The sequence below is a fragment of the Dipodomys spectabilis genome, unplaced genomic scaffold, assembly GCF_019054845.1.
Source record: "Dipodomys spectabilis isolate Male_0828 unplaced genomic scaffold, ASM1905484v1 ptg000125l, whole genome shotgun sequence".
NCBI classification, from domain to species: Eukaryota; Metazoa; Chordata; class Mammalia; order Rodentia; family Heteromyidae; genus Dipodomys; species Dipodomys spectabilis.
This window is the reverse complement of record NW_024870802.1, coordinates 847,710-870,429: the sequence shown is the minus strand read 5'-3', so window position 1 is coordinate 870,429 and position 22,720 is coordinate 847,710. Positions and strand designations below refer to the sequence as shown.

General features: G+C 36.0%; 1 protein-coding gene across 1 annotated transcript in view; it reads left to right on the top strand.

The window, feature by feature from the left end:
* The first annotated feature begins 15,001 nt into the window (after positions 1 to 15,001).
* The window catches only part of Ccdc172 (coiled-coil domain containing 172), a 54,255-nt gene continuing 46,536 nt past the window's right edge, over positions 15,002 to 22,720 (top strand). The window contains exons 1-2 of the mRNA XM_042689692.1: positions 15,002 to 15,080; positions 15,292 to 15,377. Coding sequence (XP_042545626.1) covers positions 15,002 to 15,080; positions 15,292 to 15,377 — 165 coding nt within the window. The remainder of the gene's footprint in view (positions 15,081 to 15,291; positions 15,378 to 22,720) is intronic.

Sequence of the window (22,720 nt, the reverse complement as noted above, 5' to 3'; positions counted from 1 at the left end):
GTTTCAAGGGACGTGAGTGGGAAAAGGAGATATTAGTCAAAGGGCACAAAGTTTCAGAAAAGTTTTGTAAATGCAATATACAGTACTATAGCCATATCATAATACTGTATTTTGTGCTTGAGATTTGCTGAGAGGGTATTCTTACCACAAAGGAAAAATTAAGTATTGTATGAAGTGGCCAGTATATTAGCTTGATTATGATAATCGTACCATACATAATTATATAGAATCATCAAGTTGGTACCCTTATAGATGATTTTATAATTGTCAAATAATCTTTGGTAAAACTGAGTGAGAGTGTGGAATACAGGATTCAGGTTCAGATTTGTCATGAAGACTGGATAAATAAAGGGGATCTCCAAGTATCAGTTTCCATATTTATGAGATGAAGAGAATCTGTAAACTGTGACCTTGTTCATTAGCAACTTGGTATGAAACAAAAGGGAAGAAAAGAAAAGTAAAACATGGAGACTAACCCCTAACTATAGAATTCTCACACTTTTAGATGTGGAAAAGTTGTGCTTTTTTCTCTCACCCATTCTGAATTCCTTCATTACCATTCTGTACATAGATTAACAGTGGCTATTGCTTTGCAGGAGACAGAATCATCAAATTGGACTCAATTTCCTACCTACACATTGGTATATTGTTGTATGCCTGGGTTTTATTTTATTTTTTGCCACTTCTCATTTGAAAGCCTCTCACTTACTATGCCTATAAGATACAGTATTAAGGCTCAATGCCAGTAAAGTTTTAGGAGAAAGAGTGAGAAAATTATTTAAAAGGACTACTTTTTGATAATGGCAGTGTTTTGACAGCTTTTGACAGGCAATTTGGAGTAATGCAACCTCCTGGATTAGAGCCAACTTCTGAAATGGGCTGTAATTTAGAATGATGGCAGCTTCTATGACCTCTGTATTGGAAAGTCCCTGGAATTAAAACAGAAAAAAATTCTCCAAACACATTGAGTCTTTATTTGAAAACGTGGTTTTAATGTTCTGATATGTAGCTAAGTTTTTAGTGAAAAGATTTTCTTGTCCTGTGCACAATTCAAATACTTACCTGCAGGGGAAGATTTTTGGCCTTTTTAGTATGTGATAAAGCTCTTCTTAGATTCTACTCCCTACCAGATTCTGGACATTCTAAACAGGTGGTTGTGGGTCTATCTATTCTCTGAGCCCCCCCCCCCCCCGCCCCAGATAAAATTAGATCTACTCAGGCACAGGTGATTATATCATATCATTCTGCCACCCTTCAGAAGAGGAAATTCAGAGCTGTTACAACGAAAGTTTCCATTTCCCCACAAATATGCTGTCTCAGGTTTTGAGTTTGGTTCTCAAGGCTCCTTTGAAAAAATAGATTCTTTTATTCCCTTAATACTTAGAGTTAAATGCTTTTTAAAGAGTTGTGTAACTTAAATATGAGCTGGGTGCGCAGTGTACACTTTTTAACTGAACCACAGTTCTCCAAACATACCAATATATTCCAAAATTGCTAGTCGCAGGCCATAAAATATTTACATTACAGAGTTAATAATGTATGTTTAGTAAAAAAAACAATAAAATATTTACAATTTTTCTAAAGATACTGCATGGGTTTTTTCCTCTTTGACGGCCATTTTTCTTGAAGTAGACAAAATAGGCAAATTTCAGAGCTCTGAGGCAATGTAGACAGCATAGCTGAAGGAAAGTGATATTCCAAGACAGCCAGTGGAAAAATCTGGAAAGTAGTATCAAACAATTCTATATCCTTACCATTGAATTGAGGAGTTGATAGACCTGACTATTGGTTTCCCAAAGCTCTTCTGTGGAAGTGTAGTGACCTTCAGAGAAGGCTATACCATTTCAAATTTTTCAACAGAGACACTTTGAAAACATTCCCTGTCCTCAGAGGTCCTTAAACATGATTGGGAGAATCCAATCACAGCTACTAAGTCTTCACTGCTATGTTTTCAGGAAAGACACAAAAAGGGAGAGATGGAGAGAGACAGAGACAGAGACAGAGACAGAGAGACAGACAGAGACAGAGACAGAGAGCCAGAGAGAGAGAGAGAACTGGTCTTGGAGCTTGAACTCAGTGTGTCTTTGAGTGTTTGTTTTTTTTTGTTTTGTTTTGTTTTTTGGCTCAAGGATAGTGATTAATCAGGGATAAGAGTCTCACAGATTTTCTTCCCTGGGTTGGCTTTAAACCACAATCCTCATATCTCAGCCTCCTGAGAAGCTAGGATTATAGTCATGAGCTATTGGTATCTGTCTTAAAAGCCACTAAGAAATTCTAATAGGAAAATCCATTGCAGGACCCAGTAAACTTCATTTTCTTGAGAGGATTTACAAGTACTTTTCTCCTGATTTGAGAAGTTTTGTTACTTGAATAATTGTTTTCCAAAATATCATGTTCTAATTCCCAGAACCTATAATTAGTAAACTATATTTTGTGGTATAATGCAGCATGCAGATATGATTGAATTAGGAATGTTGGGATGGGAAGATTATTTTGGATTAGCTGAGCAGAATCTAAATGTAACCAAAGTGTCCCTGTAACAAAAGGAATCAGACAGGCTTGCCATGCAAGACAACACAAAGTTAATATTGGAAGTAAAATGTTAGACTGCTGACTCTAAAAATAACATCAATGAATGCTGGTGGGCTATGGAAGTGTGAAAAGGTAAGGAAAAAGATTGTTCCCCAGAGCTTCCAGAAGGAAGTAGCCCAGCTGATATCTTGACTTTAGTCCAGTGAACTGGTTTTGGACTTCTGACCTTTCGAAACATACAGAATAATTGCGCATTGTTTTAAGATATCTAGCATGTCACAGACTTGTAAAAGTAATTATTACATGCACCATTGTCTCAACCCACTTCAATTTTACTAGCCCTTTATTAATAAACAGAAGGGTTTAAACTAGTTTCAAAGTCTTTGCATTTAGCCTGATCCCAATTCTAGACAGACAGGAAAGCAACCTAGTTTCTAGAAAATGTTTCTGCCTCCTCTTCCAATCTGTATTGAACACCTCCCCCATAGTCCTATTCCCTTGTGGGAAGAGGCAAGACAGCAGTGTGGGCTCATGGCCCACACCAAGAATTCCTTCTCCTTCTGTGTGCTCAGCATTCTGGTAGCTACTGAGGGGAGTTCAGAGAATCAGGAGAGGTCACTCCCCACTCTCCTGCTGAGTAGAGATATTGCATAGCCATTACAAACACTTAACATTTCCAGGAATGTTAATGCTTCTTTGGCCACAAAAACTACTTTCTCATTTGGGGACAAATGCATCATCATAGTTTAAGGGAAGATGATATCAAAGCATATGGTTACCCGTCATACTCCTATTAGAAGATCTGGAAATCAAGTCTCTTTCCCCAAAGGTTCTCAGAAAGCTAAGGGATGTATTTATTGGCAGTGAGTCTATTCCAAGGTAGATAAGAGTTGTGTGTTAGAGACTTGTGAGTGTGTGTGTGTGTGTGTGTGTGTGTGTGTGTGTGTGTGTGTGTGTTGGGAGATGGATCTCCATATTTTATCAAGACTTGTTTCTATCATCACTTCTTCATAGTAAAAATTGAAAGGAAAAAAAATGGCAGCTGCATAGAGTGAGGATAGCATCTCGTTTCTATGACAACAGTATCTGCTCCCAAGCTCCATCTGGTATTTTCAGGCCTAAGAGCCAGGTAGCATGTAAATGCCTGATTTTTTTTCTTTAAAAAGGAGGCATCAATAGAGATTCTTTGGATCAGGCACAAGTGAACACAGAAACACCATGCCCTTTCAAAAAACAAAACAAAGCAAAACAAAATGAGTGTATTTCTTCATAGATAACAAGGCATTATGAAGACAGACAGAGTACACAGAACATGCTCAACTCCATTTAATGGACTGAGTGTAACATGAACATAAATAAAATAGCAATTTAACAGTGCTCTCATGGTGTGATTCTTTCCTTCCCCCGGCTTCCTTTCCGTCCTGCTTTGTGGGATTGTATGTGTCTAAGGTAATACAAATGCAGTAACGCTTACCTGCCTCACCGACCTTCCCTTCAGATTTTATCCTTGCTGATTACTGTTCCCAGTATCTCTACAGAATTTATAAGGAGCAGAATTTCAGTCTTCCTCCATGGGCCCGGACACACAGAGAAACAGCATGATATAACACAGCATGTCTCCACAATCCTCTACTCTTATTTTGAGCATACTTATTTAATGAAAGTATCTCCTTTTTCCTCCTAATTACCAACATTAAAAACATAATATCATTATGAAAATACAATTTACCTAAAACATGATGCAAGATGACTTCAAAAATACATTTCAATGAAATGTTTGGGACATAATTATACAAATTATTTATTATTAAACTGATATCCAACGTTAACTGGACATTCTGCACTATTATTTGCCAAAAAATAGCCAGCCTACTTATAAACAGGAATATAGGTCTTTTTTTGTGTGTGTGAGCATACTTTACAGAGGGGTTACAATTACATGGGCAATGAGTACATTTCTTATCAAGCATTGCAGCCTCCTCCTTTGTTTACCCTTCATATCCCTTCCTAGCCTCTTCCCCCCCCCCAATTCTCCGCGGTCACCACCCCCCACCCCCCCCCACCCCCGCCCCGCACCAAAGTTGTAAAGTTCGTTTTCGACATGACAACTTGTACTTCTCATTGTTGCGACGGGTCCACCTGTATCCTTAAACGACTTGTTTTTCCCCATCTCCTCCACAAATTATACCGACATCAAATATAGTGAAAGCAGGGGTTATACTGTGGGGGAGGGACAGAACTACAGGTCTTTAAATGCATTTGACCACTTAGGCTTTGATATGGCATATCAAAATACCAATATGCTGAAGAGAGTGTTGGTTATTACCTTTCTCTGGCTATCAAAAGAAACACTTAAATGGTCATTGCTCACACCAAAAATGCTATTTATAGTAAACCTTTTTATAGACTTATTTTTATTTATTAATTCAACACAAAGTTATTGGGTATTTGGTATTTGACTGACCCTTTCAGAAGCTGGGAATCTGATGTTTCCAAAGAGACACAGCATCCCCCACCCATACATTTCTGGCTCCTGAATTTTTATTTCAGGACATTTACTCCCATACAAGCCACTGTTCCAAATACAAAGATCCATTAGATATGCTTCTGCATACAGAGAGAAGATAAACTAGCTAGAAATGCTATCTCTTATCTATCTCAAAATTCTCCAAGCCTTACCAGCCAATCCCATGGGCATTATTTTGCAGAGTACAATATCTCCTGTGGACTATCTCTTCATGATACTTTCCCTCTGAATCACAGGTCAGGAAAGGAGATAATTGGCTATGGAAGGGTGGGGAATTATTGGTTCATCCTTGCTGTTGGTGTTTCTTCTTGTCTTTGCTAGGATCTAGCCATCTGAAGGTCTCTCATCTGTCTTAGTCTTTCAAACATGAGATCTGGACTTACCAGGAAATTCACATTTTTTTTCACACTCCTTGCCTCAACTCTTTTCTTTAGAGTATTCAACCCATTTGATACTGATAATTAGCATCTCAGAGGAGAAAACTGAAAGTCTACTATGTTACAGAACATTCTTACAACATGAGCCTTTTTATATTTTTCTATATGGCTCAGATGTTTGTATAATTTATCTTTTTGCTATGACACATTTTGGTCTGCAGATTTCTTTTTTTTCTTTTTTTTATTGTGAAAATACTTTACAGAGGGGTTACAATTACATGGGCAAGATGATGACTACATTTCTTTTCTTTTTTTTTAATTTAATTTAATTTTTTTTTGTGAACATACTGTACAGAGGGGTTACAATTACATGGGCAGGATAATGCGTACATTTCTTATCAAGCATTGCAGCCTCCTCCCTTGTTTACCCTTCACATCCCTTCCCAGCCTCCCCCCCCACCAAATCCTCCCCCCCCCCACCAACGTTGTAAAGCTCATTTTCGACATGACAACTTGTACTTCTAATTGTTGCAACAGGTCCACCTATATCCTTAAATGACTTGTTTTTCCCCATCTCCTCCACAAATTATAACAACATCAAATACAGTGAAAGCAGAGGTTATACTGTGGGGGAGGGACATACAAAGCAACAAAGAAATAATCTTATAAATGTGTTAGAAACAATTGCATGAAAGAAAAAAACATTTTAATACATATTTTAGGGTTCATTTCCCTAACATCAACTTATCTGACCTTTTCTGCTTGACTCAGACATATACTAGTTATTGCAAATAAGGGAAACCATGGGACCTATGTTTCTTTGGGCCTGGCTTACTTCACTTAATATAATTTTTTCTAAGTCTTTCCATTTCCTAACAAATGGGGCAATGTCATTCTTTCTGGTGGAGGCATAGAATTCCATTGTGTATATATACCACATTTTCTTGATCCATTCATCTACTGAGGGGCATCTGGGTTGGTTCCTTATCTTAGCTATGGTAAATAGTGCTGCAATAAACATAGTCATGCTGGTAGCTTTAGTGTGGTTTTGTTTGTGAACATTTGGGTAAATGCCCAAAAGTGGGATTGCTGGGTCCTAGAGGAGCTCTATATGGAGTCTTTTGAGGAACCTCCATACTACTTTCTAAAGTGGTTGAACAAGTTTACACTTCCATCAACAATGCAGTAAGGTTCCCTTCTGTCCACATCCCCTCCAGCATCTGTTGTTATTAGAGTTCTTGATTATAGCCATTCTGACTGGGATGAGGTGGTATCTCAATGTTGTTTTGATTTGCATTTCTTTTATGGCTAGAGAGGTTGAGCATTTCTTCATGTGTCTATTGGCCATCCTTCTTTCCTCTTCAGAGAAGTTTCTCTTTAAGTCTTTAGCCCACTTATTTATTGGACAGTTGTTTCTTTGAAGATTTGTTGTTGGGGGATTTAATTTTTTGAGTTCCACGTATATTTTAGATATGAGACCCTTGTCCGTTGTATGGCTAATGAAGATCTTCTCCCAATCCATGGGCTTTCTATTGATCTTGCTAGCTATGTCCTTTGCCATGCAGAAGCTCTGCAATTTCATGCAATCCCATTTGTCCAACCTTTCTTTGATTTGTTGTTTCTGGGTCTCTATTAAGAAAATTTTGGCCTGTGCCAAGGAGACCTAGGGTTTCTCCTATTCTATCCTGTAATGTTTTCAGATTGTCTGCTTTGACTCCGAGGTCTTTGATCCATTTGGAGTTGATTCTGGTGTAGGGTGATATATAAGGATCTAGCTTTAATTTTCTACAAGTAGTTAACCAATTTTGCCAGCACCATTTACTGAAGAGGCTGTCTTTCTTCCATTCTATTTTTTTAGTTCCTTTATCGAAGATTAGATGGCTATAGTTCTGTAGGTAAGACAGGTTGTTGATGTGTGTGTGTGTATGTGTGTGTGTGTGTGTGTGTGTGTGTGTGTGCATGGTTGTGGAAATGGGTCTCTGGTGGGGACCCAGCTCTGAAAGGCAAGGGCAGTGATTATTTACAACCAGTGTGGTATTATTTCAATATAGTCACCATGAATATACAAATGAATTTTTCCTCTGTATTCAATAATCTTAAAGCATATGATGGAAAGTCTGTCCTGACTCCTGTTGCTTTCTTTTGTTTTCCTCTGTAAGTTCTTGTAATCAAAGTTGCTAAGGCAATGATTTTTCTGTCTTACAAATTGAAATTTCCATCTACAAAGATAGAGTCTTTACTTCCTTTCCTTTCTCCTATTTCATCCCCTTTTAAAAATTCTGCTTCTTAGCTGGGCACCGGTGGCTCACACCTGTAACCCTAGCTACTTAGAAGGCTGAGATCTGAGGATCACAGTTCAAAGCCAGCTGGGCAATAAAACCTGTGAGACTCTTATCTCCAATAAACCACCTGAAAACTGGAAGTGGCACTGTGGTTCAAGTGGTAAAGTGCTAGTCTTAAGCTGAAGAGCTCAGAGACAGTGCCCAAGCCCAGAGTTCAAGCCCTATGACCGACAAAACAAAACACACTGCTTCTCCTGTCACCGTTTGAAAAATAAGTGAAGTTAGGAAACAAAAGAGCCAATGACTTTTTAAGGACCACACAACTAGTATGCAGCCAAGTTGAACTCTGTGTCAACACAATTCATCTTGTCCATAATTGTGTTATCACTCTACCTTAGGGAAAGGAATTTCATTGTCATCTTATCCTCCAAATTCCATCAGTCCTCCACACAACTCTTTAGGGGCTTCCAATGTATTTTGAATAAAATCCAAATTCTTTAAATTGTCTTTAGGGCCCTGACACTACAGACAACTCATTGGTATAGCAATGCCATTGGCTTTTTCTCCATTCTACAGATGTCAAGTTCTGTCTAGTCAAGGGAATATTTGAAAAACAAATGATCGTCTATGTTGTAGCAGATCCCTCCCCTAGACGTTCCTGTTTGACCCCTACAGTTACTGGGTTTGTATGGAATGAACAAATGTGTGTACTTTGTTTCTTGTTGCCCCTGTCGAGTCACAGAGTCTGGCACACAGTAGGCTTTCAATAAACACTGAGTGATGGCCATGGTCAATTTTTATGGGCTGACCCTAACATCACAAAACACCTCTCTCAAGGCACAGAATGACTAGTCCATCTTGTAAACCACTCAGATGGACTGTTAACTAAATGTTGAATTGAGTAAAAGAAAATGTTTGGTCAGTTACAAAAAATATCACAGCTACACTTAAAGGAAGTAGAAAGTAGCTTTCTGACCTCTGTGGTAATCAGCTTATACTGTGAAATAGGAGATTTGAATCTCCTTATCTACTCATAGATGAGAATATTATGTTTCATTTACAGTTACAGCCTTTTGGACTGAAATGAGTAATAGCATCTGTAAGTAAGATAAAGGATACCACAAAAGAAAATGAAAGCATTTAAAATACAACAATTACTGAAATAAAATCATCTGTAGGACATTTTTCTGACAAGTTCTCTTTGGTTTTATTAATTTCTCCAAGAATATCACCATGAATCTTTTTTATGAGTGTTTGAATCGTGTGTGCATAATCCTTGCATTTATTCACTGGATGCTGAACCATAATACCACATGGGATCTCAGTTGTTCCCTGGTTTTCTCTAGGTTAATGTTTTGAAAAGAGAGATGGTAAAGGGTAGATTAGAGAATGGTTCAAGAAATCTATATATGTATGTATTTTATAAGTAGAATGAAGAGATAAGAAAGTACATAACAGTAAGAGTGTTAAGTGATGACAGGTATACAACTTCTTCAGAAATTCTAATATTTTGTGATATTTCCTTATAGGCCTTTAAATTCTTTGTGTTCTTCTTTTTAAATCATCTATTCCATAATATTTCAGAACTACTTATTATTCCTTACGAGATATTCAGAGTATTTTGGATTTAATAATGGATTCTTAGTGGGCTCTTTTATTCAAATACTAACTAATTATTTCCTTTCATCATCTTACAGGGTTGTCTATATTCTATTATCAACACCAGCAATGTCAAATAAAAGATAAGGTTTATGAGCCATGTACACTGTGATAAAATATTCTGAGCTGTCTATGGCATTGTGGAGGGAAAATAATGGTAGTGTCTAGTTTTTATAAGGTAATACCATTTGACGAAGGCCACTAAAGTCATTTTAAACATTGAAAGCATAATATAATTTTATGCTGATAAATGAGCATTTTAGCAAAGTGTTTTAAGAAGGAAAAGGATTTATACTTGGTCTGCTTACACACATATAGGTAAATATATACACTTTAATATATTTAAGCTTATAGAGTAACTGAATAACTCATGGAAGGAATAGAAATATTACAATGTAATCTAATATTCCAAATAGTCACCATAACTAATTCCCTCAAATTAATAGAAATATTCCCACTTCTCCCTTCTTATTAGTAGTTCAGGGGCTTGAACTCAAGGGCTCATGCATACTAAGCAGATACACTACTGGGTGGCTCTGCTTTAGTCCAGGAATCTTCAATCTTTGAAGTTTTAATAAGAAATCAGGTAGAGTAGAATATGTTAAATATTTGTTTAAATGTTTGTTAAGAGCTGATGGTTTAGTGGAGAAGTCATCTTTTAGTTATTAGGTAAGCAAAAAGTATATTAAGGATTATAACAAGTACTTGGTAATTTGGTAATAATGAGATAAATAGGTGTTTACTACTATGCGTGATCCATTTTCCACTATTTTTCTCTAGGTAACATTTTATTTTAATACATTGCAGATGGAAAGCATCACTAGTCTACTTTCTAGAAGCCTGAAAAGGTTTTCAGAAAAAAGATTACTTTTTAATGAATATTTAACATATATCTATCTTGAAATGAGACAGGCATATAGTTTCCTTTCCTTCAATGTTTATATGTTTATATTTTTGAAGCAGTGTGAAGTGGTTAAAGTACAGTAGCTACTGTGTGTTTCATGAACAAGTTACTGAGCGCTCTCTGCTTCAGTCCCCCAAATTTCCAAAATCATTGTTCTCATAGGTTGTTGTTAGACTGATTAAAAGAATTCATTTCTGCTAAGTTCTCAGATGGTGATTGGCACACAGTGAGAGCTATTTTCTGAATGTTGGAATCTCCTTACCACTTTATTCCTATGTTGAACTCTAACTCTAGAGTGTTACTATCAGAAGTAGGGTGTTTGAGAGATAATTGATAAGGGCAGGGTCCCCACAGTTGACATGGTATCCCTATACAAGAGACTGCATAGTACTAGCTAGCCCCTCCCACTTGGTGAGGATGAAATGAACATATACATTCTAGGAACGAAGAAAGGATCTCTCACCAGACCTGAATTTGCAGGCAACTTTACCTTGAATCAGAAAAAAATTCACAGTCCTCTCTATTACATATAAAAATGATAAATGTCTTCCAAATATTAATCCTACCAAAACTTCCTGCTTTTTCTCTCATTTACCTTCTATCTTTTGAATTTTAGCCCCCTTTTATTTCTTTATTGATAAGTCTTCCTAGATCATCTCTATTAGACTTATTCTCACCTTTTCTACCATATTTCTATAGTACAAGGGTGGAAGTCTTACACACAGCCTGCCCAGGAGTTATTGTATGTACTCTGCCCCTATTTAATACATACAGCGTGGCTTTGTCTTTTCAACTATGTATCACACACAGTACCCAGAAGAGAGTTCTACACTTAGTAGACACTCAATAAATGATTGTCAAACTTGGTTGAACCCACATATTTTTTGTGTGTTTAGATGCCCTAAGAAAAACATAAAATAAATGAATTACTTTTCTTCTTCCCATTGCAATATATATGCCCTGGGCTAGTGAGTATTTGCAAGCCTGGTTTAGAACTTAGGGAAGTCATCAATCTAAGAAAAGAGAGGAAATGAATTTTAAATCACAAGAACAATATAGCCTTATATAAGGCCTCCTAGCAAAGCAATTATTGATGGCTCCATAACCCAGGTGCTTCTGTTATTATGAACAAAAATATGAGGTTGAGAGACAATGGTGATCTTATCTTATGTTTCATATTGTATAGGTATGCAATTCAGTGAAATATGCACAGATGGAAAGTTTATAGATCCAAGAATCATATGTGGGTATCATAATGCAAATAATTGGCTTTCTTTTTGAAGAACATCTGTTGAAACATCTGAAAGAAGTTGTTTATATGACTGCCAAAATGCTGGAAAATATAATAATTCTCCAGTGAGGTTAGAATTATCCAGGGAAAGAAAAGTATTTTTATGTAGTTTTGTTTTTATTAAATCTTGTAGTTTCTCTAACATGGCACATAGGAAATGTTCAATAGTCTTCATTGAATGAGTGTTGAATGAAAAGCAGAAACTCATTAAACAGTTGTTGAATGAATCATTCCTTCTTTTTAGATGTATAAGATACATTTTCAGAAAATAGTACGCCCACAAAATTTTATCATGTCATATACCATTTTTATTTGGCATAAATTTAAGTCATGCTACTCATACTATGTTCATTATAGGTTGTAATCAGCATATAAATATATACATATGGGTACATATGGGGAAATATTACCGCTCTAAGCTAAATAAATATATGATAGCAATGCTTTAATTTCTTAATATGTTAGCTATTCATTTATGAAACATGTAAAACTTGGACTGTGGGCTTACATAATTATGCTTGCTTCAATAAACAAAATAAAAATTTAAACCCCTGCTAATGTGTATGCTATAGTTAAAGTTCCTCTAAGAAGATTCTGACAAGATTTAAAAGCACCAGAATGTTCTGTGATGGGAAGAGGATAACTGGAGAACATGAGGATGCCATTTCTCTCATTATTCCTTGCTTGAATTTTCAGCAGCTCTCTTTTCCATTCTCCTGTGTGAGTGAGGGGACTGAGTTTCCAAAGGCTGCCCAGATTTCATGCTGCCAAGTTTCAGTACTGAAAGAGCATGTTAAATAATAAATGGAGTTTGAGTGTAACTAATAAAACTAGAATTTTAAATAGCATCATGCTTTTGAAAATCAGCCTCCTTGTGAGGATGCTTCCTATGCAAGTCCACGGGAAATAATTCAGAAGGGAGCCATATTAATTAGTAATATAATTTATCTTCTGGAAGCCTCCCCCCCTTTTTTTGATGGTCACTGTGGTATAGCTTAGAAGCATCAAAATAAGTTCTGAAAGAAAATCCTAGCTTTGTTTTCCATCCTTGAATAGGTATAGTTGATGAATTTTTTTTCTATAGAGCCAGATTAGATACATGTATATAGGATTACAAATTACAAAAATATATTACTGAAGGATTTTTGAATGAATTGGTAAAATGCTTGTGATGTAGTAAGAAAGGGCAAAGAGTAGAATCCAAAACTAAATTCATGATTTGTGATCTGAGATTTCTTTTTAGTGCGTGTGCTGGTCCTGGGGTTTGAATTTAGTGCTTTAGGTACTGTCCCTGAACACTTTTGCTCAAAGTTAGTGCTTTACCACTTGAGCTACAATTTCACTTCCAGCTTTTTTGGTGCTTAATTGGAGACAAGTCTCATAGATTTTCATGGCTGGGCTGGTTTAGAACCATGATTCTCAAATCTCAGCCTCTTGAGTAGCTAGGATTACAGGTGTGAATCACCATGCCTGGCTAATCTGAGATTTCTTGATTTCACTTCTCTGCCATGTATTAGGTATACAACCTAGATCAGCTACAGCGTTCAAATCCTGATTCAATAGTTCTTCCTAAGTATTGAAAATGATTTTGGACAGACTATTTATTTTTTTCTACCTCAGTCCCCCAAGTAACAAAATCATTGACCTCATAGAATTGTTGGGTTGTGTAAAAGAACATACATCAAGTTCTCAGATGGTGATTGAAGAATTGTTTATTAAATTCAATTTGTTCATTAAATTGTTTTGTGCCTCTGTTTACCTAAGAAATAAAAAAACTCATCTCAAAAGTATGTAAACTGCTCAAAATATTAGCAAATATGCAAGCCATTACACTATTTCTTAATCATTATTAGTATATAAAAGCAAATAATGACTTTTCATTGTTGTTTATTCATAATAATTTCAAGTGAAAAACAAGTCAAACTTTAATTCACATTTACTTCTGAATATACTTATGAGCAATTCTTTTCCGTTTTATTACAATTTTCAACATGTATTATTTTATAATAAAGTTAAAAAATTAAATCTTAGATACAAATTGATGGAAATTAAGATTGGAATTTAGAATATGTTGAAATTTCTCAGCAATTATACTATAGAATTAATGAACTATTAAGTAAGCTTATTGTGATGTGGCAATAATTTACATTCACCTTAATTCTAAATAAATTCTAATTTTGAAATTACATCTTAAAGTATCCAATGTAATTTCACATTAGACATAAAGTCAAATGTTTATTATAATGTCAATATTTTGACCTACTAAAAGTAAAAATATGTTTTTTTAATTAAAAATAAAAAACCTGCAAAGGCCCCAAAGGTGCCTTTCCTGTGTAAGGTTTAATTATCAACCACTTTGGTCTCTGACACAAATTGTGCAGATATTTGAGTGTTAATATTACTGCTGCTTGATTACAAAAGGCAATGATTAATTTTACAGGAGACAAAAAAGATATGCCCTGATTACAAAGGAATGATTAAGGCGGAATGTCAGGCATTGCACATTTATAGTAGTCTTTGCCATCCTCAAAGGATAAGACTTTGAAAGGAAAAAGTTTATATTTAGAATCATGGGTACTTGGTATTTTAAGATTTGAAGTGTTTGTGCCTTGGAGATTTAGAGCCCCAACTCTAGGAAGACCAAAAGTCTTTGAGGATTTGCCTAGATGAAATCACCCTGGCCGCAGAGTGGGCCCAAAGCGCCTCCGTAGTTTTTTTTGGGTCCGGTGGTGGGGCCTGAACTCTGGGCCTGGGTGCTGTCCCTCAGCTCTTCAGCTCAAGGCTAGCACTCTACCACTTGAGCCACAGCGCCACTTCCGGCTTTTTTCTTTTTCCTTATATGGTGCTGAGGAATCGAACCCAGGGCCTCAGGCATGCAAGGCAAGCGCTCTACCACTGAGCCACCTTCCCAGCCCCAACGCATCCGTAGTTTTAAGGTCTCGCGAGACCGTGCGAGACTTCCCGCCAATCGAGGCCCGGGCGATGGCGTGAGACGTTTCGGGTCGGGTTGACGGCTACCAGGCTCGGTTTTGCTGAGACAAAATAACTTCGAAGGTTTCATTTTTAAGAAGACGAGGACTGGGGGTACAAGGTTGGTCATAGAAAGGGCCGCCAGAGGCCTCTGTTCTTACTTGCCGCCAGAGCAAAAACACACACGGAGGGAGGCTGCGGCCTGGGCCGGGATAAAGGTGGGGGGCCTGGCCGAGAGGCCCCGGGTCCGTGCATTGTGAGGGGGGACGGGTCCCAGTCAGGGTGGACCCCAGGGCCCTGCGCCCCGCTCAGCTCCCTGTGCCGGGTGGGTGGGGGCAGGAATTGGAGGCCGCCGGGCGTTGCTCTAGAACATTCCTTTATTGTGCTTTCCAGGATCCTCAGACTTGGTTATAAAATATTTAAGGGTAAATAAAGGATCCGCAGGAGCCCGGGCCCAAGATGAGTTTAGAGTCCTTGTTCCAGCACATTATCTTCACCGAGCATAAGGCCGAAGAGAGTCGCCGGGTGATGCGAGAAGGTCAGGTGCTTCTTTCTGCCTTTTCACCTGGGGGCGTTTGGTGGGTGCTTGGAGCAGAAGGGAAGAAGCCCAGAAGGAATGGTCAGAAGCCACTGAGGAAAGTTGGCTTTACACGCTAAAGGAAAAACATTGGAGAAATGGCGTACCAAATGCTACCTGTGTGGGGACTTGAGAAAGATGAGTGTGACTACAGATTTAATTTGTGTTACAGTAAGGTCAGAAATAACAAGATGTCGTGAAAACATTAAGAAGGCAACGGAGAAGCTGAGTGAAGAAAAAATCAAATTGGAATCTAAGGTATGGCTGCATAAAGCGTGCAAATTATTTGTTGAAAAACTCTGCTTTACCTTGGCTGTGTGAGGGGATATTTCACTATTTAACTCCTTGTTCTTCAACTGGAAAGCACAGGACTTTGGTGGTGTTGCATGCTGTCCAGGGGTATTTAAAGTTCAGTCAGAGATACCTTCAGTTCTAACATGAACTCACCCTAAATAACGAGTTTAAGTAATGGAGAATTCATTGTCCATTTTGTGGGATGGTTAAGTTTTTATAAGAGCATAATGTCGTTGAAAGAATAATTGTTCAATAAGTAGTTAGTGAGGTATATAAATTTTGAATAATAAATAATTTAAGTGTGCTGTGTGGATGTAATGGATTCAATGTAACTCTCAAATGAGTTTCTGCCTTTAGTTTTCCAGCTTGCTAACTGTTTGCACATGTCTTTTATCCAAAAATATACTTTTAAATTTTTTTTCAATTTTTTCTTTTTTGTAGCATTTGCAAAGTTCTGTTAGCTAAAATATGAACAAGATAGTCTGATGGCTCTGAGAAGAATTTTGAAGAGTGGGAAAAATTTTGGATAAACAGAAAAATAATAGAAAACATTTGTGGTCCAGACACATTGAAGTGAAATGTAGTCAAAAGCAGAGGATTGATGTCTAGGATTAGGTGAAATTATTAATGGTTTTTGATCATGTGATAAATATTTTAGGAAGATCTCTCTGACTCTGAATTGGAGTATGGGAACAAGTAGTAGATCACAGTGAAGAATTCACTATGGATGGGAAAAGTTATTTTAAAATACTTATATAGTACCTAATAATGAACTAAACAAGCAGCATTGAGTGGTTAGCCTGTTTAAACAATTTTATTTTTATCAAATACTTCTATTTCAACTTATCGTTAGGAAATTCAGATTTTTTTTGTGAATAATTGTTAAGCCTTCACCTGGTTAGCTTCAGCTCTTCTTTCCATGTCTTGGTCAAACATCATGCATAAAGCCCTCTTTAGATGTTAATTATTAAACAAAAATATGTTACATGTGTTTGTGGCCTTGGTTATTTTCTGTTGCGTATTTATGATTTTTTTCTTTATTTCTCTTATTCTTGTTATAGTTATTGCTTAGAGTGTAATATACATTAGTGCATTTGATGAATTAATATAGTATGGTAGATATTCAGGAAATTTCTGTCTTTTTTAATGTAACTGACATACATAAAATTGTACATAGATGGGTGTTATGTTTCTCTAGAAGTTACAGTTTATGATAAGCATATTTCTTCAATCATTTATCATTTGATTGCGGTAAAAATATTACAGACGTCTTCTTACAGCTCTTTGGAGATATATAGTACATGATTGTTATTTATAATCATCTTGTGCAGTAGAACTCCAGATTTTTTCTTTTTGTCTTAACTTCAACTAAATAAGCATTGGTCAGTATTTATCAATTCCTCTCTCCCTACTGAGACGGAGTGCTGTCTTCGAAAATAGAATCTGGAACTATTACTCCATATGACCTTACTTCCTATTTTGCCTATGAATAGCCGAGAAACTATCTCATACTAACAGTGCTAAATGCTGGTGACCTGGGCAAAGCACAAAGAATGTCATGATTTAACTTTTTCTTGAGAAATAATTATGATACAGTCATGACTGGTAATTGGAAGCTAATGGAAGCAATAAGCAATATGCATGTAAATATAAAAGTAAGCCACACTCAGTGAATATTTAGTGAATGCTTACATGTTGAGTACCATTCCCGATGCTTCTCCTATATAAACTTTAATTCTAACAGGATCCTACCCTAATCAGCTCTTTTTATAGGTGAGGAAAAGAGAGGTTAAATGACTTGTCTATGATATATAGTTTTAAACCAATTAAACTATCATAATGAAAATAATATTTTTTTAAAACTGATTTCTTGAGCTCATTTTAAACATTTTTCTTTGTGACATATAATAATATATCCAAAGCTTGCATCTAGAGCAATATTTTTTAAAGGTCACTTATGTAAGTTTTTGAATAAGATGCATTTTTTTTTCTGGGTTGGTGAAGATATTGACCTGACAGTAACTTTTTTTTTTTTAAATAAAGGTTTGCACTCTTTGTAATATTTCTTTGTAAAAAGTGTTTGCTTTGTAATATTTTCTTTGATAGCAGCCTATTTTTCCTGAAAATGGAAATTTAATTTGTTGATTTATCACACACATAAAGAAAATGTTGACTCAATTGTTTGCATTAAAGAGAAAACAGCGCACATCTCTAGCATTGCTTGGAAACATTTGTTGAAATTACTAATTAATATAGGCTTATAAATGTGCATTGCTTTTTAATCAGCTCATATACATGGGTAATAATGCAATTGTATCATACTAATAAAATTAACATATGATGGGCACAGTTCATATAACACTAATTTGTAATTGAAATTATTTGATTTATAATTACAGCCAAGATGGTATGTGTATAAAGATTTTAAAAAGTGGAACTACAATTACAATGTAAATGACTAATGGGAAGAACTAAAGAAGTAATCAAAAATTGATTTCTTGTTTCTTTTATTCTTAGAGTTAATTATGTCTGTCAATAACCATGAAAATATATTAACTTGACTATTTGACTTGGCATTTATTGGCCCATTTATCAAACAGAAGTAGTATAAGGAAAAAGTACAACATAATTTGAATAGGATAATCTTAATACATAGTGCTATTACACAGTCATATTCAGAAGATATTTTGAGCATTTATTTTGAAGGTTGCTTGTGGTCAAAAAATGAATTTAGGAAGTACAGTATTCATTTTTGTTTCTGTTCTGTAAAACCCAGGTAGCATGTAATTAGAACTTGAATGATAGCATTTGCCTTTCAGGGCTCAATGAGTCCTTTAAAATAAATGGTTGCAGAAGTCTCAGATTATATAGTATGAATACTTTGTGAATTGGACAGCTACAGTATGCCTGGTTAGGTTTGGTAATACAAAAAAAAAAAAACCAACAGAAAGATGAGAACATATCTTGGATTTGCAGTACAACCATAGCTTCCGATAGTCAAGGCAAAGTTTTACCCTATTGATAACAGCAAACTAAAATTAAAAACTCACAGAACCATTGTATTTTCTTTTAAGAGTCTGGAATGTTTTCTTCGAAACTGGTTATGTAGTTATAAAATGGGCATTTAATTTTTATCCTTGTATTATATAAAGTCTGATATGATTCCATACTCCCTTAAGATAGAGAAAATAGAGGACAGTATGAGACTATGGATTTTTAATATTTTTCTGCTTCCAATCTTAATTTACTGCATAAGTAGCAGAGCAGTGATAAAAAATAATTTACAAAAATGTTGAAGTAATAAAGTATATAAAGTACATAGAGAAGTAACAAGATGGCTCCATTCTCTTCTTCGAAATATACAGTTTTCACTTTTTTAGTTAGAGGAAGTTAAAAACTTTATCATAACAATAGCAAAGTCATATCCTTTAGTATAGTATTACTTAATTAGGGAAAGTACAAAATCACAAGTTACTATAATTTGTAGTACTGAAATACAATTTGTATTTAAGATAGTATTGTTTTCTTCCTTTATTTGTTTTTGGTCAGAGCAGAATTTACATCCTTCCTAAGTCTAATTTTATTATTGATTATAATTTGCTTTAAAACATGAGTAAAACAATGGCATTATTTCTCTTCTCTAATTTGCATTTCAGAAATAACATTTAAGGTATTTAATCTGAATTTTAGAAAACCAAGTAGAAATACTGCTTTAAAAAATTTAAAAATTCCTTACGTATACAATGATTATGACCAATAAATTTTTGGGATTAGGGCCGGGCACCGGTGGCTCATGCCTATAATCCTAGCTACTCAGGAGGCTGACATCTTAGGATCTCAGGTCCAGAGTTCAAGCCCCTTGACAGACAACTATAAAAAAATTAGGGGAGTAAGTTACACTTTATTGCCCTACAATTTCTATGTCTTCATATTAAATTTCTTTAAGTAATTTGGCTTAATTTTGAAAATCTCTGAGGAGGCAGAAGGGAAATAGATGTAGAATATAAGACAGCTTTAGACTGGTGGACAGATAACTAAAAGTAATAGGGAACATTTAGTGAATAGTTATTCTATATCACACCTTATACTAAGCACTTCATAAACTGCACATAAGCACTATGTGGTTGGCAATATTATCCTCATAAGACATCTAACAAAAGTGAAACTTGGACAAATAGAGGAATTTGCATGAGTTCACATAAATAATACTTAGTACATCTATGTACATAGTACATATACATCTGTATTGGCTACCTAAGAAATCCCTCAGCCTTAAGCACTATACTACAATGTAAAAGGAAAGAAGGAAAGGAGCCGCAGGGAAGTTTAGTCTTAGTGACAGGATATAAATGACTCTCTGAATGTTGTCTCCTAGCCTTGTTATGCCAACCGGTTTGGTAACTATGTGTCATATATGTTTAAAGTAGATTTTAATAAACATGTACCATTTCTTTGTTCTTCTGTTTTGTCAGTTGAATTTTCTTATGTAAGCAAGGTAACACTAACCTTTTTCTTTTTTTTTTTTTTCTTTTTTTGGTCACTCATGGGGCTTGAACTCTGGGCCTGAGCTCTGTCCCTCAGCTCTTCAGCTCAAGGCTAGCGTTCTACCATTTGAGCTATAGTGCTACTTCTGGGTTTCTGGTGGTTTATTGGAGATAAGAGTCTCACAGACTTTCCTGCCCGGGCTGGCTTTGAACGGAGATCCTCAGATCTCAGCCTCCTAAATAGCTAAGATTACAGTCATGAGCCACCGGCGCCAGCAACACTAACATTCTTTTGGAAAGATTCCCATGTAATTGTGTAGCTACTCCTTACTGAAGACTCATTTCAGAAAGCCAGTTAGTAAGATGAATAATAGTATGTATTATTTGTCCTTGAGGGACATAGCGATATTACCCTGGTCTTAAAAAGAGGCTCTTTTAAGCCGAGTGCTGATGGCTAACACCTGTAATCCTAGCTACTCAGTGGGCTGAGATTTGAGGATTGCAGTTCAAAGCCAGCCCAGGCAGAAAAGTCCATGAGACTCTTATCTCCAATAAACCACCAGAAAACTGGAAGTAGCCCTGTGGCTCAAGAGGTAGAACACTAGCCTTAAACTGAAGAGCTGAGGGACAGCGCCCAGGTCCAGAGTTCAAGCCCCATGACTGACATTAATTGAAAAAGAGGCTCTGTTAGTTTAGGGTGCTCTTGGTTGGAAGTAATAGAAATTCAGTTCAAAGTGGCTTAAATGATACTGGAAATTTACTGACTTAGGTAATTGGAAACACAGCATTTAATTCAGCATATTTATACATTGTCATTGCAGCAGGTTGCTGATTGCAAAAATCTAGCCATGGAAGCTTTAGTAAAAAGGATGGGAAGGGGAAACGAGGAGGCAACAATGCTTGATAAGAAATGTACTCATTACCTTGCCCATGTAATTGTAACCCCTCTGTACGGTATTTTCACAATTAAAAAAAAGTGTTATATTTGTTGGTCTAGCAGGAAGTCCAGGGCAACCTAGGACCACTTACTAAATCGCTTAATGAAATACTAATGACCACAGCATATTCTCTCGTTAGTTCCACCATTTTGATGATGTGTCTTTCATCCATATGAAACACAAGTGCTGTTTCATCCAAGGTACCATATCTAAATTTGACCTGGAAAAAGAGAAAGGATGAAAGTCAAAGGCTTCTCTCAGCAGAGTGCCCACGGTTCAAGCCTATAATCCTAGCTACTCAGGAGGCTGAGCTCTGAGGCACAGTTCAAAGCCAGTCCAGGAAGGAAAGTCCATAAGACTCTTATCTCCAATTAACCACCAGAAAAACAGAAATGGCGCTGTGGCTCCAAATGGTAGAGTGCTAGTCTTTAGTGAATTAGGGCAAGGACAGCACCCAGGCCGAGTCCAATCTTCATGACCAACGAAACAAAAAGGCTTCTCTCATACAAGTTTATCTTGTTTTAGGGGAAGGGAAGACCTTTTCAAGGACTTAAGCCTGCATTTTAGGATTTGAATTTTGCCACATAAAATATGGGAGTGTGTATATATATATACACACATATATAATATAATACATAATATATAATATATACATAGATACATATATATACATCTATGTATATATATTTTTTTATTTTTCAGTGAGTCATGGGGCTTGAACTCACGGCTTGGGCACTGTCTCTGAGCTTCTTTTGCTCAAGGCTAGTACTCTACCAATTAAGTCACAGTGACACTTCTGGATTTTTCTGTTTATGTGGTACTGAGGAATCGAACCCAGGACTTCATGAATGTTAGGCAAACATTCTACCACTGAGCTACATTTTGAGCCCCAGCTGGAAGTATATTTTTAACAGTATGTTATTTTGCACTGAATAATATTTAAGTTTTATTACTAAAGTAGACTAGTATAATGATTGACTGTCCTTGTGTTTCCCAAGTAGGTCTATCAGTTCTCAGGGTCACATGCTTTTTTGTTCAAAATCAGAGAGAAGGATGTTACTAGAAGCTATCTCTGGAAAGTCTTGGACCTGCCTTTCCCAGACTCTCAGCAGATAGATAAGTTTTCTCTTCCATTTCATTTGCATAAATTGTGACTTATGAATCCATCTGACCCATTAACTATGATCTTTAAAATTCAGTGGGCCATCCAGACATGGTAGTTTCCTAAAATACTAGAATTAGTAACCAAAGATATAAGGTCTGTATCTGAGTAGGCAAACTGCCTACAGAAAAGGTTTTAAAGGTTTTTGTGATTACAATCAGAATGTTCATGGAGAGAGTGCCTGTAGATGGTTCAAATGTTTCAGCTCCATTACTGATAATGGTTTATCATTTACTCAGTATAATTTATTACATATGATAGAATATAATGCAAGATTTCACTCTAAATTAACCTTCATTTAAGGAGTTATTTTATGTTAGGGTCCTTAAAAAGCTTTGCAAATCATGAAATGTACTATATATTCCCTTACTTTGGATAAAACAGTATGGTCATTTGAGATGCTTAGAGAAATCTTCTGATTGAATTGATAAAAAGAAGACAAAGACATTTAATGGACTATGTTATCATTCCTGAAAGTATGACCTCAGAATTTCAAGTGTTAGTTGTCACTTAATGAGGCTTAAAAATAATTAACAAATCTCTAAAACATAATGTGATTAAAGCAAACTATGGAAGTTGCCTAAGTATAGTACATTTAAAATATGCAAAGCAAAAGGATATCTTGTGAGGAATATATAAATATTGGAAAAGCATAATGACATGCATGAGGATGATAGATAGCACATCAAGATAATGATTATCTCTCCGGGCGGAAGATAGCTG